This window comes from Salminus brasiliensis, chromosome 3 (assembly GCF_030463535.1).
Source record: "Salminus brasiliensis chromosome 3, fSalBra1.hap2, whole genome shotgun sequence".
NCBI classification, from domain to species: domain Eukaryota; kingdom Metazoa; phylum Chordata; class Actinopteri; order Characiformes; family Bryconidae; genus Salminus; species Salminus brasiliensis.
In genome coordinates this window covers 25,849,335-25,867,589 of record NC_132880.1, presented here as the reverse complement: position 1 = coordinate 25,867,589, position 18,255 = coordinate 25,849,335, and the positions used below count along the sequence as shown (strand labels likewise).

Here is an 18,255-nt window from a genome sequence, read left to right as displayed (position 1 = left end):
TACTGACTTTCCAGAAAATGTTTAATTATTTAATCTCAGAAGTCTTTACGCTAAGCTAGCTGAGACAATCTGCTGTTACTCGTTTTACAGATCGTCAGCATCGTTTACTCCGAAACGTCCGCGGTTGCTATGGAGACGGGTAGCCTACGGGCTAGCGGTTCTAGTGCTAATGCTAGCAGTGAGCTACATCTGTCAACAAAATAAAACTAGCTACAGAGGACAATATTAATCCACTGTTTTATATAAAGGTGTTTACTTTCCCAGTTTATAGGTCATAGTCCTCGTGAATTTCCGATTAGAGGTCTTTACAGGGCCGATTTTAAGGATTTGCGTCAATTTAAGAGGGAGGGGGGTAAACCGTGTTAATAAGCAGCTAGCTTAATTGTATGCGTTCTTTACGTGTAACTCGCATTACCCTAACCGCCTCTTTAGGGTGAATGTGTTATTCAACTAGGTAGAGAGTATGACATCACCCACATAAAGAAGCGAAAGGTGTGTTTAGGTGTGTCTTTCACCTGCTTAACGACCGAAAAACACGGATTCAGGCCGGTGTAGTGTAGCCTGCTACAGCTTTGTTGTCCTGCTGATTGCCCCTGATTCTGTCCACCGCGTGCAGCGCTCAGCTGGAAACTCTGGTTCAGTGAAAGATGAAGCACATGGAGGGAAAGTGCTCCTACTTTCAGAGCTTCTCTAGGCAGCCCACATATTTTCTCCTTTAGTCTCTCTGCAGTCCCGCCTGATACAGGTGTACATTAAAACAGTCAGTCTCAGGTGTGTCAGGAACTTCAGTAGAACAGTGTGGACTGGCTGTGGTTCCTAAGACTTGTACTGACAAGCTAAGCTGTTTATTAAACATTAAGCAGAATCAGTAGTGTGTGTGTGCTTATTTTGAAAAGCCCTTCCTCTGTTCCCTGGAGGCAACTTCTAGAGATACATTTTTGCTCTTAAGAACTTTTCCCCACTCTTCATCACTCCATACAGCATGCTTCAGATTTCACTCTCTCTCTGCCTGCACACGCTCTTAAAAACAGCTTCATTAGTTAAAAAAGGTTCATTAGTTAAGAAAATGGTTCTGAACAATGGATCATTTAAATGATTTAAAGGGTTCTTTGGTTTGGTGGAAAACCTCTTGCACATGGCTCTCATGGCCTGTATAGTTGGGAGTCGACCCTTTTTCAGTACTATATAGAACCCCTATTGCTTGGAGTCCACCCAGCTCTGGAGGTCAGCAAAGCACTGAGAACAATGTGATGCTCATTCATGTTCCACCTTTAATATTGACCTATATATGTTTCCTCACATGATGACTTAAGCAACCATTTGAATGTTTCATTCATAAAATAAAGGAAAGTTATAAACACTCATAATAAATAATATTTCAAGTTTTGGTGGTGTATTTTCATCATTGGGTTTGATTAGAAAGTGGTTATTCCTGTTCACCTAGGTTTATGTATAAATTGCAGTAAGGAGGATGTCACATACTGATACTGATATGAACCCTTTTTGTTTATGTCACTTAATGTGACAGAAAAGCCAATGGTTCTATATAGCATTAAAAGGGATGCACTGAAACACTTCACCGTACTGTGCTGCTTTGAGGTGATGGAATGCTGTATAGTTCTAATTGTGAACAGTTCAACATTGATAAGTTCAGTGAACTGTTCTAACAGAGAACCATTCTAAAAAAAAAAGTGAATCGTTTTAACAGTGAACAGGTTTATCAGTTCTAACAGTGAACAGGTTTATCAGTTCTAACAGTGAACAGTTTTACCTGTTCTAACAGTGAATAGTTCTAACAGTAAAATTTTATCAGTTCTAACAGTGAATGGTTTTAAAAGTTCTAACAGCGAACAGTTTTAAAAGTTATAAAGGTAAACAATTGTATTAGTTCTAACAGTGAACAGTTTTATTAGTTCTAACAGTAAAGAGTTCAAACAGTGAAGAGTTCAAACAGTTCTAACAGTAAACAGTTTTTACAGTTCTAACACTGAACAGTTCTAACAGTGAACAGTTCTAACCCTGAACAGTTTTATCAGTGCTGAAAGTGAACAGTTTAACAGCTAACAGTTTAGTTTTTTCTGTTGTTTGATTACATGTCATTTTCATTCTACTGTTCACATTCAAATGTGGATTTGTTAAGATGTCATGTGACCAAAAGACTAAACTCACTGTTCAGCCATATATTTTGATGGATTTGATAGGAAACTTTCTCCAGAGCTCATACTGTATGAAGAGTTATGTTCCCAAAATGCTGTATCCAACAATTTCAGATATGATAATATTTATTAACATATATTTCATTCTCACCATCATTTCCATACAGTCGCAGCTATAGTACAGATTTTACTCTACAAACAATAGTGTGTATAGAGTGAGGGAGGACTCTTAGCATTAGTTTGAAGATTTAGCTGCAGCACCATCTCATGGACAAACCGCCACATAACCCCTTATGTTAATCGGAAGTTCCTGAAACCTACAGGCTCTATGAGAGCAGTCTGGTTTCAGTGGGGGTTGGGTGGTGATTTAATGAACAGAACATATGTTCTCGTAATGTCAGGATCAGCTATTGTTTAACACTGATGTTTCTCACTGTGATTCTCACCTAAACCCCCCTAATTCGCTAAAACACATGCACACACAAACAGTAGAGACAGGGCACTGAGAAAGGCTTTGCTGCTGCAATGCATGAGCTCTAGTCTGTATGCCCATCACTATTTGGACCAAGGGTCTTTGATTTTCAGCTTTTTTTAGATAATAAAGATTGAGGTTTTGAAGAGTGTTGCTTTGCCTTCATACATTCTGGTATTCCAGACCAAAGAGCACCTTTATCATCTTCCACTGGATCTTCTGAGCACTGCAGACACTTTGCTTGGTACATCACTTCACTATTACAGGGACAATGACAAAACTAGAGGACAAAAGAGAGAAATAAGAGCAAATCAAAAGTTCAAAAGCTGCTGAGTTTTGGGCTTAATCCACCCTGTTACACACCACACTAACAAAAAAGTCTAGATAACAGAGGTTATCTGTCATATAGACACAAAAAATAGACAATGCACTGTGCACTGAATATGTATCAGAATCATGTTATTATTCCTGATAATAATATTAATGTTCTTGTGTTTGACTATTGACATATAAAGCTTTCGATTTCTTTAGAATATGGACATTTTTGTTCTCCTGGATTTATGTATGTGGCATAGATGACAACACTTTCTCTTCATCACGTCTGAATATTAAAACGGAATATTACTGTCATGGTTAAGTAAATCACTGGAAAGAAGAACAAATACAACCTTAGAACAGAATTATATACAGTTTTCCTTTTATTTAAGCTGATGTCTGTGATGTTCATTTGGAAGTGTGTAGATAGACGTCTAATCACAGTGAAGCTTAGACACAATTTAAAGAGTGCAAATGTCACACTATTAGACATTTGTTTTGCCACAGCAAAGAACGTTTCAGCCTTTTGTGTGAGATAATGACCGTGCTATTGATAGCTAACCTATCATTAGCAGTTGGCAAGACACATTCGCATACCTCTCTATAATTATGTAGTTTAACATACATGTTTTATCTAAAAAATATAATTTAGGAGTGCCACATTAAAGGACAGCAAAACTTTCTGTGGACTAAACAAAGTTTTGTACAAAAAAAATCCACAGGAGCATTCAGTAACATGACCTGGAATTATGTCCTTCAACTGAACAAAGATTTCTATAGAATTTCCCATTTCACAATAAGGCTGTGGTGTCACACCAGAGGACATGGTTTTTGGTGACATCATAAAATTTCCTACACTTTTAGAAATATTTGAATGAAAAGAATGACTGCATTTTACTAAACATCTGTATACTTTTTGGTTTTCTTTATAAAAATAATAATAATAATTATCAGTCATGCTTAAAACAGTCATACTAGAGGACAATTTTAAGACGTGCAACCATTTACTGCATTTACATTTGCATTTGTTTCTATGTCAAGCTGGTGCCTTTTATGTTAACGTGAAATACTGAAAAGCCTCAATTTAAATGATGGCAATATTCATAATATAAATATAAAGCTCTACTGAAAACTACAGTTGAGAACCCCGCAGTCAGCGCGGCTTCTGACGGCTCTGGTAATAACCTGCTGATCTGACGCAGGTGTGCTAATGAGGAAACTGCTGCAGGTGATAATGGCCGCCCGATGGGCCTTAAAAGAGCACAGGTAAGGCGGCCGTGCTTCTTCTAGCGCACACCACATCCTCGCAGCAGTCTCTGTTTTGGCTCGATCTTCCTCAGAATTGGCAAAAAAGCCCATCGGGTTCGGTCACGCAGTGTTTCGGTGTGAAATGCAGCAGCAGAGTAAAGGGAAGGTGGACGCGGTCCCGCGCCTGCAGCTCTTTAACTGCACGCAAGCGGACTGCGGGGCCACGTTCACGCGCAAGTGGCGTTTAGAGGAGCACGAGAACGTCCACACGGGCAAGGTAAGACCCCCACACTCGAAACACACATTTATAATGAGGGCAAAACCAAACTTTCTGAAGTGTGAAGAAGCTTCTCAGAACTTCGCACATCAGCGACATCTGGTGGGCAAAAGCTGAAAGAGCGGTTATTAATCCAGCTTCTACTGGAAGTATTTTAAGCCTTTTTTCCTGTAAAAAATTCGTTACATAAATACAATAACTTTGAGGGTAAACCCCTGCTGCATACACATGCAAAGCTTACATTTAACTTGGCCCTACTTATGGGCTTCATGCAGGCTTCTAGATCCTGCCTGTCTACTCTAGCATGTCTCCTATACACTGGTTGACAACACATTGTGTTGGAGTGCTACATGCATGTTCATTGTCAGAGGGAGTACAGCAGGTTAAATATCATAAATCAAATATTCTACTTAAGGTGTTAAGGTGTATTATAGTATGGAAGTATGAACCACTACATCAGCCGAACACTTGTCAATGCTGATGATGCCTCTCCTCTGTCTGAGCTTCATGATGGTGTTTTGTCACCTAACATATTAAAACACTGATGCTGCCATATGAACAATGAGCAAAACATGCAGGGCTTTGTTTATCACCTGTATTATTAATTCTGAACATTAACAACCGGAAAAGCCGAATAGGCCTATTGTTAGCTGTGGATTAGGGAGGCTGATTTTAAGTTTTGATTAAATATTGGTAGGCTTGTTGAAAGTAAGCAGACATGTAACCATTGTAGTAGTATCAAACAAGCTTTGTCCTCCTCCTCCTATCCCTTTGTTACCATGCTTATGATTGTAATCCATTGCTGTTTTTGTCTCCCCAGCGGCCCCACAAATGTGCGGTGGAGGGCTGTGGACGGAGCTTCTCCCGCAGAGTCCACCTAAGCAGACACATGCTCCAGCACGGAGAGAAGAAAATTAAGTAAATATTAATTCCCCTTATTAAACTCATATTTACTGATCACCCCTGAACATGCCACCTCTGTGTTAATCCAGGTGCAGCGTGGTGAACTGTGCCAGGACCTTCTTCAGTAAGGACAAGCTGAAGAGACACATCCGCTACGCACATGGAGACAAGGACAAGTACTTTAAGGTTTGGACACTGGGGGGTGCTGTAGGACTACATTAAACACAAGGCCTGTTGGGTGCATCGTCCTGCAGGGCCTTAACTTGAAGCCAATTAAGTCCATAAATTCTATGTTGTAAGAAGCAGCTTTTTCACCTAAATATAGACCTCTAAGTAAATGTGATCAGTGTGGGAAGAAGCTGCGGTGTCAACACACACAGACACCCCCCCCCCCCCCCCCCATTACGCTAGAACAGCTAGCATCAGCATCAATCTGATCAGTCTGTCCACAGCATGAGCTGCTGTGAATGTGTATGGGGTCTCATGGAATTGTCATTGGTTGTAAGTGTATTAAACCCTTATCTTAACCCTGCTGTGTGGAGACTGACTGTACTTTAGCCTGGCTAGATAGCCCATGGTTTACCTGTTCAAAGTAGTGCTATTACAGCCATCAAGAGAGATTCAAATGAGTGAACTTCTACACACACCTCTGTAATCTCGATCACTTGCCTTAAAAACAGAGTTTTATGGTACAGAAACAGGATTCAAGGGGAATTTGGAGAAATGGGAATATGGTCCGATTACGCTTGATGGGAATGTTGCATTTAATCAGTTGAACTAGTAAAATTTACATTATTAAAATATATTCACTAACAACTTGGTTCGCTGCCTGGTTAAAGGGTTCCTGGAGGAAAAAACATTCCAGAGGGTGACTCCATATAAAACCAAAAAGATGCTCAATGTACAGGGTCAAGGAATCTCTGGTGTAGGACCATGACAGCTCTTAGAAACAGTTGAATGATTAAGAAATGTAATGAATTCCATTAGAGAACCCTTTTTAAGTACCATGTTTTCTCTAAAGTGTGTTTACTTGCGCTTGCCTGTACTGCATTACTTTATTTTTCTTGCCAAAAGACCCAATTTTCCTTTAGTGCTTATTTTGGTTCCATGTGCAAAAGTAAAATGCAGGTTTCCGCTGTTCTGCAGTGCACCTTTTCAAACTGTCAGATGATGTTCCGGAAGCGGCGCATCCTGAAGCTCCACCTGGCTGGACATGGTGTTTCGGGGTGCTTCAAGTAAGTGGCCTGGCTTTAAAGCAGGTCAGACTGAATGGTGAGCAATTTGGCAGATGGAGTAATTTTGTAACCACCTTTTTAGGTGCTTTAAGGCTGGTTGTGGGAGGACATTCAGCACACATGTGGCCCAGAAAGCTCACGAGAAAACTCATATAGGTAAGGTGTTTTACCCCCACAGAAATGCTGAACACTTGGGGGCAGGAGAACCAATTTCTTTACACTGGCCTGTCTTCAGCATAGTTGAGTGGCTTATGGTTGTAGAATGTGTATGAACGGATAGGGATAAACTGTGGTAGGCTGAATTGACAGGGACATACAGGTAAGACACCTGCATGTCCCTGTCAATTCAGCCTACCACAGTTTATACCCATCCGTTCATACAGCTCCTCTGATTATTGACTATTTATCAGTCAAATCTGAATTCAGGCATGAGTTTGGTAAGTGGTGCTGTGTGAATTTTTAAGCAACATTATGTAGCGATATTTTAAATTACCTTAAATATCTTAAATCCTCCTCAAAATTAAATTCCCGATGCCCGAATGACTTGTAATGGGGGGGGGACAACCAGTCATTACACTAACTGGAGTGTGCACTTTACCAAAGTGCCAGTGCTATTTTTTTTTGTTGCTCTGCAGGCTACCGCTGTCCTCATGCTGACTGTAAGGTAGTGGAATTCACCTGGTCAAAACTCCAAAAACATGTAGCTAAACACCCAGGTGAGTGCAGCTATCTCCAGTCACACCAAACCCCAGTCCCATTCTGCCAGTCCTGCTCTCCTCCACCTCAACTGTAGGCCAACATAGTTGGTGTCTAAAATGTGCTTCTTAAAGCAGCATTATGCAAGAATTGGCATTTCTTGGTTCTGGGCTCCCCTGCAGTCAGGGATTGTAATTTATATTTTGAGCTCCTGCTAAAGGAAATGCTTTACACATGCATTTCTGGACAAGCTGAGATAATGCAGAATATAAGTTATGCAGTGTAATGCTGTTATGAGTGTTGTCCTGCTTGCTTCACAAGAGTTACATGGGACAGTTGGTAGCATGCAGTGCTTAGAGTAGCAGCAATATAAGCTCTCACTATTACAGGTTAGTGGAGCATCATGATTTTGGAGCTGGTATTTTGGGGTAAAAATTCTCCATAATGCTGCTTTAAGCTTAGCACTGGAGCTATTGAGCTAATGCAAGTGACTGCTTGCCTAATTTACACTTCAGACTGTGGAGCTGTGTAATCTCTAATTGACTTGCTTGTGTGGTTTCTGACCGTTATGCTGTTTCAGACAACAGTTGCCTTCAGTGTGTCCCAGTCTAACTTTCACCCTCATGTAAGATGAACTACTTTTGTCCATGCCCCCCCCCCCCATTAGAGCCTGTCCCCCTCATGTTTAGTGCATTTTATTTATTGGTCACTTTGGAACATTTCTATGGGTTTTAGAATACCAGAAGTGAACCTCTTCTGCCCATAGAATTGAACACAATTACTATCTGTGGTGTATGTAAATAAGCTCTGTTTTTATTGGCTATCCTGTATTGTGCCTAACTTTAAAAGAAGTCCAGGCTTATAACTTCAGTGTGAGTGGGTGGGGCTTAACTGCTGTAGTCTGGAAAATTGGATGTAATGCATTGGCGGATTGGAAACCTAGTGTTCTAGGAGCTTAGTCTCAAGATAAGAACAATATACAAGCACAATATAGGGACAGAGGTCACATTTGGTCTGATTCATTGATGGCCAGGAGTGTAATGCTGATCAGTATGGGCATTTGTTGGCTAATGTAACAGTGCTGTTACTATTGTGTGCAGAACATGGGGAAGTCCTAGCTAGTGGGTTGGACTGCAAATTAAAAAATTTGGGAGATTTTTTTCATGACTTTTATAGTTGAAAAGGAAAATCGGGTACATATGGGCTCAAAGGCCTTTGTAAGAGTACTAATAAATGCACTTGAATTTAACATTTTATGCATTTTTATATTCTTATGCTGGACTTGTTTAAAGAGTTGACTTGGCAGGATATAGGCCTAATGTTATTGGTGTGTTGGAGAGTTTGTGGAGATTCATTTTATTTATTTTTTATATGTATTTTTAGCTGTAACCACCTTCACATGCAGCACATGTCAGAAGTCATTCTGTAAGCGTGATGGTCTTCGAAGGCACCGTCGGACACATGCCCTGCAGAAGCCAGTCTTGCTGTGCCCCAGCAAAGGCTGCCAGGCGTACTTCTCCACCACCTTCAACTTGCAGCACCACATTCGCAAAGTCCACCTTAAACTCCTGCGCCACATCTGCTCCTTCCCTGGCTGCACCAAAGCCTTTGCCATGCGGGTTAGTGTGACTTCAACCGTATCACTTTATTTCTGAATGAATTTTTAATGTCATTGTTTTGGTGGGGGTTCAAGGGCTTTATTACCAAAGAACTGATTAAATGCTGCTTTGCCTGGTTAACTGATTCCACCAATGAGGTCACCCATGTCAGAACCCATTTTCAGTTCTATATAGAACCTATATAGCTTACAAAAAGGTTCTTCATAGAAGCGGAAAACCTTGTAGATAGTTTATGAACCTTTTTAAATGGTTTAATATGGCTATAAAAAGGTTTCACTACTGTTACGAGTCTAGAACCCCCCTTTTTTAAATTATATAGCTTCTTACTTGGTGTACCCTTAAGTTTGAGGGTCTTTTTGATAGACAATTGTTGGTTCTTTGTTATGGCTCTACATAGAACCAATGTGCAATGGTACACTTGGCAAAAAATGATTTACTATAGTACAGAAAGGGGCTCATTGACCCCTTTTTCATTGGTAGAACCTTAGCCATCCACCTTCTGCTTACACACTTGTAACTCAGCTAGCAAGCCTGGCTAGAATTACAGTTCAATTAATTCCAGCAGTATCGCAACAGTTTTACCAAAACTGACTGCATAAATGATCTCTTGCGGAGTGGAAAATGCAAGAAATCTGTCAATGTAAAAGAATCTGAGAATTGACGTAAATACCTGAATGGTAATCTCGCTAAATTTGATATTCACTAACAAAGATTCCCCCTACCAATATAGTAGTCTGTTCAGTGTTTTTGCTAATTGCCCACTTCCATCTTTTCTAACAGGAGAGTTTGGCTCGTCACTTGCATCATCATGACCCTGATGCCAGCAAACTGAGGGTAATCAGACATTCATTATATTTAACGCCTCATAACATTCATGCAAAGTAATTAATTGCAGTAGTTGATGACATACAGCTGCCTACTCTGTTGTGCTGGAAGATTAGCCCCTTAAAAATCCACACTATGATTAAACTCTTAGGAAGCACACCCCACACTTTCTCTTGTAGGTTTGTTTACATTAGTAAAGAGAGTTGAGAGCAGCTTAAGTGTGCAGGTGTGTAGGCTCATTCCAAGTCCATGAGCAACCTAAATGGTTCAAGGAATCTCTAGTAAATGCAGTGAATCTATATGGATCTCATGATTTGAATGCTTAAACAATTCTTTTCTATATAATGTATACATTTGCTTGCTTTTGTGGCAGGTGCACATCGCCAGTTTGTACAAATTTGTAAGGTGTTCTGATCTGTGTTTTAATTTAAGTTGTGTTCTGCAGTAGCAGTGCGTGTCAGGTGTGTTAAAGCAGGGATAACCGTCTGTGCTATTCTGGCCATCTGGAGTTTGGCACTGGTGCTAAAGGCTTCCCTTAGGGATTCTTTGGCTAATGGCAAGATGAGCATATTTTTAGCATCTGAAGGTCACAGTACTCAGAATTGAGCTTAAGAAGTGCATGACTAATACTAATTACTGACTAGGGCCTGTAGCTCACAGCTTTTCAGAGTAGTAGTGCTTATCTAGGCTCAGATTCTGTCAATTATGATGACCTTACAGGAAAAAATCTTGGATCAGCGCTCCTGCTTGTAGATTCATTAACACAGGCCCTGGCCATCTTCCACTAAAATGATTCAGATTCAGTCAGCCAAGATCTGTTGATGTCTGAAGTTACTGCTCAGATTTTTAGCTCTGTACAAAACCTTATGGAAGCTTTGTGTGTTGCAGCAGCGTCAGAGGCGTAGCAGTAAGACCTGGCAGAAGCGACTGGAGGGCCGCAGCCAGCGCCCCCTGGTGGAGGACGACCTGCGGAGGCTTTTCGCTCTGCGCATGCGCGTCTCCCGCAAGGCTAAAGTGGAGGCCAACCTGTCCAGTTTGTTCAACGAGCGCAAAATACCACACCATGTCGACCCAGAGGTCAACCTGAGGGACCTCTTCAACATTAAACCTCCTCAGAAGGTCAAGGGCTAGGATGTCTTTATCCACTAGACCTAGTATAGATCCTTATTTTTTATTTGAAACAAAGCCCCTTGTGCATGTCCTGCAGTTTGGCAGAGGAAGTTTTTGTTGGGGTGGGGGGATGCTGGTTGTAACTGGATTTATTTTAAATGAAATGTGTAAATGTACAATGTCTGAACTCAAGGTAACTTTATTTGTATTTGTTTAAATGCAGATCAGTAAAATTAAGATTTGGGGCAAAATATATATATTTGTTTTGGTAGTGGTACTAGAAACAAATCCAGCTGTGGTTTTGGAGCTTTGTGTTGGCTGTACAATTCAATTAAAATCATGTTAAAACATTGGTGTTTCAGAATATGCTTCTTTCAAAGCTGTTTATACTTGACCTCTTTACAGTCTCTGGTTGCTTTATACTCCAAACTAGAACCCTAGAAGCAGCAACTCTTAGCTTCACACCTGAGGACCCTTGCCCAGAGTAGTTTCAGCATTCCTTGTTCCCAAACTGCCAATGTAGCTTATGGTGAATTCAAGTGGAGAACTGTTTGCACTCACCAAGTGTACCCTTCAACCCTTTTAAGGGTACAGTGAGTTTTTATTTATTTTTAAGCAGCTTTGGCTCTCTTTTTACTGTGAAGTCTTTTACTGCAACAGACCATTACAGTAAGGATGTTTTTGCTGGTTGAGACCGCAACCTTTAACAAGCAGGAGATCATGGTGTTGTAGGGCTACACAGATTTGACTGTTTTAATACGAACTTTGTACTGGCCAAGAAAAATAATTTATTCATATGAGCAACATGCTTTAATCTGATTCAGGGTAGCTGAATTAAGTGTCTGCCTAGATGGGAACCTTGGAGGCAACTTTCATATTGGTGCTTGATCATAAGGGATGTGCAGTATTACAGAAGGCTATTCAGACATTTACAAGTATTATGTAGCATTTTCCTGCCTGCTGGTACATGGTGCTGCCAGCCTGGGAACCTTTTTTGAGACTGCAGAAGTAGTTACATTTGGATGGAATTGTAAAAAATACATGATGAATTGTGCTTAATCTGATCAGGAAACAAACCAGTGAGGTAAGAAAGGTACTTAACTGTGTGCTGGTAAAGTGGTCTTTTCTACATGGTGTCTTTTCATGAGGTTTTGGTGTGTTCCTGGGGTTCTGTTGCCTGTGCTGTTGTAGACACTTTGTTCTTAATGAGCAGGAATCTGACAGCCCCTGGGCTTAGGCCTATTTTTTTCTTTGTGCTGTGAGCATGTACACCTGCTTCATTTATCTTTACTGATCCCAAACAGTCAAAAGCTTGATACCCTAAACAGCTCAGATACGGAATAAAAACTGTTCACTGTAGTTTGAGAGCCGCTAGAGCCAGTGTGGATTTGTCTTGCCATGTCAAACTACATGAATTCCTACCAAAAAACAAATGGTGTATGGTTTGAACTATGCCCTCAGTTTAGGCCATGGAAGAGGGAGGGGATAATGCTCTGTTAAATCATAAGGGTTTCTAGTAGTTAAAATGAAAAGAAATAAACACTTGAAATATATCAGTCTGTGTAATGAATGAATATAATATACAAGTTTCACTTTTTGAATGGAATTACTGAAATAAATCAACTTTTTGATTGATATTCTAATTTTATGACAAGCACCTGTGTATATATAATATATTTGCATACACATTCAATGTTTGTGTTAAGGGGTTGGTATTTAAAACTAGATACCTATACATATATACAGTAAGGGAGAGAAATGCAATGATTACACAGAGCAGCATATGTCCAAGAAAATTGTAACAGTACATGCAATAAGTATATTAAAATTATATATTAATAACTACATTCAATCATAGATCATCCTAATCCTTTAGCTCAGTGAATTCTTTTAGGCCTGCCAGCATGAATCACAAGTTCACAAAGAAACACTGTGGCTGTGGCCAAAATGGTTCCCTACTCCCTTATAAATAGTGCGCTATATAGGGAGAGTATATTTAGTTTAATAAGTAGTGGTAGAAACATGTGAACTCGGACACTTCCTTATCATCATCGTGCATCAGAACTGGTCACATATACAAACTTGTGACTGTCTGCGTTGTGTTTAGCACTCTGTACACACAAACTGAATTCTGAATCAAAGTTAGTAAAGCATTTCACTATTAATAGAATAATAGTTGACCATTTTTTGCTTATAAGCCTCCCATTAATGAACTACAAGAGAAAACATCTGAAATTATTATTTGTTTATTAGCTGCTTTGCACCTTTTTTCTGGGAATGCAGTTTGTTTAAATATTAGAATGAGCTGGGTTTGACTTAGTTATGAAACAAACCCAGCATAATTACTCTTATTATAAAATATGAAATTTCAAAAGCAAACCAAAATGCAAACAGTCTTTCATGTAAATCCACTCTGTTTTCGAAGCCTCAGGCATCTAAGTCTTAAATCCTGTTTACAGAGTGACGTATGAGAGCTGGTGAGAGCTGGAGAGTGGAGAATTGCTCCAGACTGAAGCTCTGAAGCAGACTGAAGTCAAATGTGTAAAAAATTTCCTCTCAAGTACAGCGAGGACGCAGTCCAGCCTGAGGCGACTAGCGAGTTATTTTCAGAAGTTTTTATTATATGTTAGCGCTTGAGACGCTCTCCCTCTATTGGGAAAGCTCTACTGCATTGATCATGCATATGCGTTTGTGTGTGTTGTGGTGGGTGGGAATGTCTGTCTGTGTGTGTGTAAGTGTTGCTGGTAATGGGGCATCTGTGAAGATGCGCTGTGCATTTTGATTGGGAGGTCCGACCCTGTTTCCATGGTAATAAGCTTTGCAGAACGAAGGAGGTGAGTGGTTGTGCTGTTGTCTGATTTGCTCCGCTGCATCTGTGCCCTCTGTGCCGGACCACACTACAGTGACCTACTCTCACTGCTCTCACTTACTTACTTAAGACCTCCTAGACAAGGCCTCGTTGAGGGGGCGGCCTTTAGGTTTGCTTGGACTGGTTGAGTCAGGGGACTGTGTGGCTCATTCCAAAAGCTTCACTCTGGGTCTCTTCAGGTAGTCCATGATGGTTTTGCGGGACAGTTTTGGATCATTATTTTGTCATAGCTAATCTTGACTTCCACAGTTCCCCTGAACTGCTATTTATTAATAACACCCCTCCCCCCTCCCCTATAGAAACCTCTTACTGGCAGCCTTCTTCTGATTTGAGGGCATCCATTACTTTTGGTTTATGCTTAGGATGCCTCTACATGGTGCATGATGTTGTGAATAAAATCTGTGAATATAAGTTACACTTGTCTTGTTTTCAGTTTTTAGGATATTTTAAAATTCATCTTTTTTGGACCTTGGCTAACCATTTTTTGGCCACCCATAGTATTCTTCCTGGTACCAGGAAGGGTCCTCAAGATGGCCCTTTTTTGATTGCAAACATTTCACACTGTATTTGAAAGAGATAGAGAGTCCAGAATGTCATGTGTTTAAAGCCCAGCACTGACTGTGTAGTCCTGGTTGAGTGTTTGCCCTTGTGCAAGGTGCCAAACCACTCCACTCCCCTCCCCCTGCTGCCCCGGATGGTGTCGCTCTTCTGGCGATGTTCTCAGTCTGAGCATACAGAGGCAGCAAAAATGACAAATAACTATTGCTTTCAATTGAACAGGCTTCTTTGAAATCTTGTGTTTTTTTCCAACATAAACGCTTCACTGTTACAGCATATATATTAGAGGGAAGATCTGAGAAAACAAGTCATGGAGCCTGTGATTAAATATTAAATATAAAATCGATATCAAAGCTGATATAAAACATTTTAAGGTAAATATTTAGGGATGATACAAAACCTCAAAGAAAGTAGCACTGGGTCCAGCTGAATGTGCTCACTTGCACTTACACAGTATTTCCTGTAAGGTCCTATTGCATCATTATGAACGACATCAACATTTCTTTTACTCTGTTGATTGAAAAAGTTTTTTGTTTTTTTTTAAAGCTTAGACAAAACTTTTTCTTAAAAGGGGAAATCTCCAATTCACTGGAAACTTGAGATTAAAAGGGCTCATATCATGGAACATCAAACTCAGTCTTCATTATTTTATGAAGAAAATAAAGCAGTGTGGTGTTTTATATTTATTTGAAACTGTATTCCATATATGGAAACTAAGCTGTAAAAACACTGGGAAACCATGAAACCGTTCTACGACCTTTACATATAACCGCCTCTTCGGCCTACAGAAGTTAAGCCCCGCCCATGTACACTGACGTTATACACAGTTTTCTGCTCGGACTGCTTTTTGAATCAGCCAGAATACAGGACAGTCAGCCCAGCGCTCATTTACCTATCGGCCTTACAGGCACAGGACCTGTTTAGGGGATAAAGAGAGATTGCAAAATGATGTAGAAATGAATTTTGAGCCACATAATTATACACAAAGTCTGTTGATGGAGCTTAGACGACATACATACAAGACAAGTGTAGAATGGGCCCTTTTTATGAGACTGTTTACAGGGTAATATAAGTACTAATTTATGAAAACAGAAGGAAAGAGAGGGTAGAAGGGAATCTAAATAAGTGTAAAAAACACTAAAAAAGTCCAAACAATATAAACAGGAATTCTGACTGATTTTGTTGTAAGTGGAACTTGCATGGAAAATTGCAGAATGTGGTGAAATAGTGTCTGAACCTCATACTGAATATATTTGGTAATGAATACTAGAGGAATCTTAAAATCTAAATTTTTGAAAATTGTGGTAGTTTTTCATAAATGCTGAAATAAAAGCAGGTGGTGGACCATAATGTCCTGTACTGTAAAAGAATGAGGTAAAACCTTGCTCCCATCTCTCTCTTTTTCCCCGCATGCTGAAGGAGGCAGAAATAGGCCACCATCACCAACCCCCAAACACATATACCTCCTCATATTCCAGAATAGATGACCCAAAAAGACTGGAGCTATTCTCTCTTTTACCTCATGTACCCCTCTTTACATACACATACACACATACACACACACACACACTACATATGGCCCATGGTATTATAACAAATAGGTACTTACATATCTTGTATACATATGGGACACATCATTGTGAATAGGTACTCACTCAAGCTGCTGTAGTTTTTCACTGAAGTCTGTATTTCACTGTTAAGCTGAGATACCTCTGAGATACAACCTTTGGGGGAAAACATCAGAGTACACACCAGTTCATTTGGGGGCAGCTTTGTGATTAAGGACCAAAAATGTCCCCAATTTATTTACCTATATAACTGTGTTCAGATTTGTGTGTGTGTGTGTGTGTGTGTGTGTGCGCGCGCGTGCGTGTGCGGGGGATAATGTCACCTATGGCCTGTGGAGAAAAGCCACTGTTGCCTAGTTTAACTGCAGGGTCCCACTGTGCTAAACACTGACCTTGTAGGCAAAGCTCATATTAATCAGCACAAGCTTGCTGGTCTAAACCCTGAACCGAATAATAATGTGTAAATGTGACCCAGCAACCAGGCCAAACACCTGCATTTAGTAAAACCTTCAAACAAATCCAGTTTCTGTAGTTTCTGAATCTCTTCTGTATCTCAGCATTTTTCATTATAGGGCAAAACAATGTCCAAAATGGAGCTACAAAACATTTGCATAATATATAGTATAGTATTTTATATTTAGCATTGCATTATACAGTGGGAAAAAAGTATTTAGTCAGTCACCAATTGTGCAAGTTCTCCTACTTAAAAAATGAGAGAGGCCTGTAATTGACATCATAGGTAGACCTCAACTATGAGAGACAAAATGAGAAAATAAAATCTGAAAATCACATTGTCTGATTTTTAAAGAATTTATTTGCAAATAATGGTGGAAAATAAGTATTTGGTCACCTACAAACAAGCAAGATTTCTGGCTGTCACAGACCTGTAACTTCTTCTTTAAGAGGCTTATCTGTCCTCCACTCATTACCTGTATTAATGGCACCTGTTTGAACTCGTTAACAGTATAAAAGACACCTCCCCACAACCTCAAAACTTTCGAAAAAGGACACGGCAGTTTGTAAGGTTGACGGTTTGTCAGTTCCATATATCAAACCCTCATTATTCAACAATGCCAAGAAAATACAGTTTAAAATTCCAGGCCAACGCTTGAGATATATTATTTACATTATATAAGCAGTCCATTATCTGATTTTAAAGTCATTTTCTCAGTGTTTTTCTGTTATTTTTTCAGTGAAAACGCTCAATGTCCATGCAAAGAGATTTCAAGAGTACATAATATTAACCTCAGTGCTCAGCGAATCCACTGGATCAATCAGAACGCTGTAATTAAGGTGTTAAATGAAGTACTGATGGCTCTGCATCAGAGCATGGCATGCTGATTTATAAACAGTGCCACTCAATGAATAAGCACTTCAGTGAAGTAGACGTTTAGACAAGTTCTTTGTGAGCTAACCCCCCCACCCCATCCTCCCGCTGTGAATTCTGGGATATCTGATGAACCGTGGCGTTTCCCGCTGTGGGCACTTTGCATACACAGCGAAACCGCAATCATCAGCCAGTCACAATAATCGTGTTGTGTTTTTTTTTTGTTTTGTTTTCTTCGTACTTCGCAGTTATCTTTTTTTCCCTATAATCACACAGCTGGAATTACTGTGTGGCGGCAAACAGGAGAAATAAAAACAGGACCCGTGGGGGGACGCGGTTTTGCGGCAGAGCAGCAGGGTGGATGCACCCCCGCCCAGAAATGCTTGCTTTTAAAGACCCACAATGTTCTGGCCTCTGCAGTGTGTTTACTGGTTTCCCGGCAACACGGACGTCCCAGATGGAGATCCAATCATGATATTATTCCACAAATTGAGTTGCATAATGATTCTCTTGTATACGAATAAGCATTTAAAGCAGGATGAAGTGCATTCTCAAAGGTGTGTTATGCAGGTTTAGGGATTTGGTGCCCTCAATGTTAAAAAAAAAAGGTCATTGCAAGAAACCTGATTTTTTTTGTAATGCTAGTTATGATGTTTCCCCCCTGAGTGCCCCCACATTTCCATTTTCCTATCACTTTAACCTGAAATCAAACCGGTGTGTGGTTGAATGTACCCTACTGCTAACTTGCTGATAACATCATAAAGGTAAACATCATAAAATCTCATGAGGCTGCTAGGAGAAATTAGCATCATCATAGCGGAGGCAATTAGCTCAACAATGCCAACGCTGTCAGTTATGCCTTTTATTACCAAGCAATGTTTAATACAGAAACCCTTTAATCTGCTTTATCAAAGTAGTCTTTGTTTATCCCGTTTCCAGTGTCTCAATGACATGTAAAATGTTGTGTTAGCATCAAACTAGCGGAGCAGTAGCCTTCCACAGTAAACAGTACAGTAATCTAGACTTCTACAGTAGAGCTCTTCTGAGCCACACTGTTGTGCTGCTTTCAAGTAGCAG

At 40.1% G+C, this 18,255-nt stretch overlaps 1 protein-coding gene across 1 annotated transcript; it reads left to right on the top strand.

Moving 5' to 3' along the window:
• The first annotated feature begins 4,333 nt into the window (after positions 1–4,333).
• 42sp43 (P43 5S RNA-binding protein) lies at positions 4,334–10,877 on the top strand. The gene is made up of 9 exons (XM_072674714.1): positions 4,334–4,468; positions 5,289–5,386; positions 5,461–5,557; positions 6,518–6,606; positions 6,689–6,762; positions 7,242–7,322; positions 8,686–8,921; positions 9,702–9,755; positions 10,620–10,877. The coding sequence occupies exons 1-9, from the start codon at positions 4,334–4,336 to the stop codon at positions 10,875–10,877; spliced, it is 1,122 nt and encodes a 373-aa protein (XP_072530815.1).
• Positions 10,878–18,255: the final 7,378 nt, after the last annotated feature.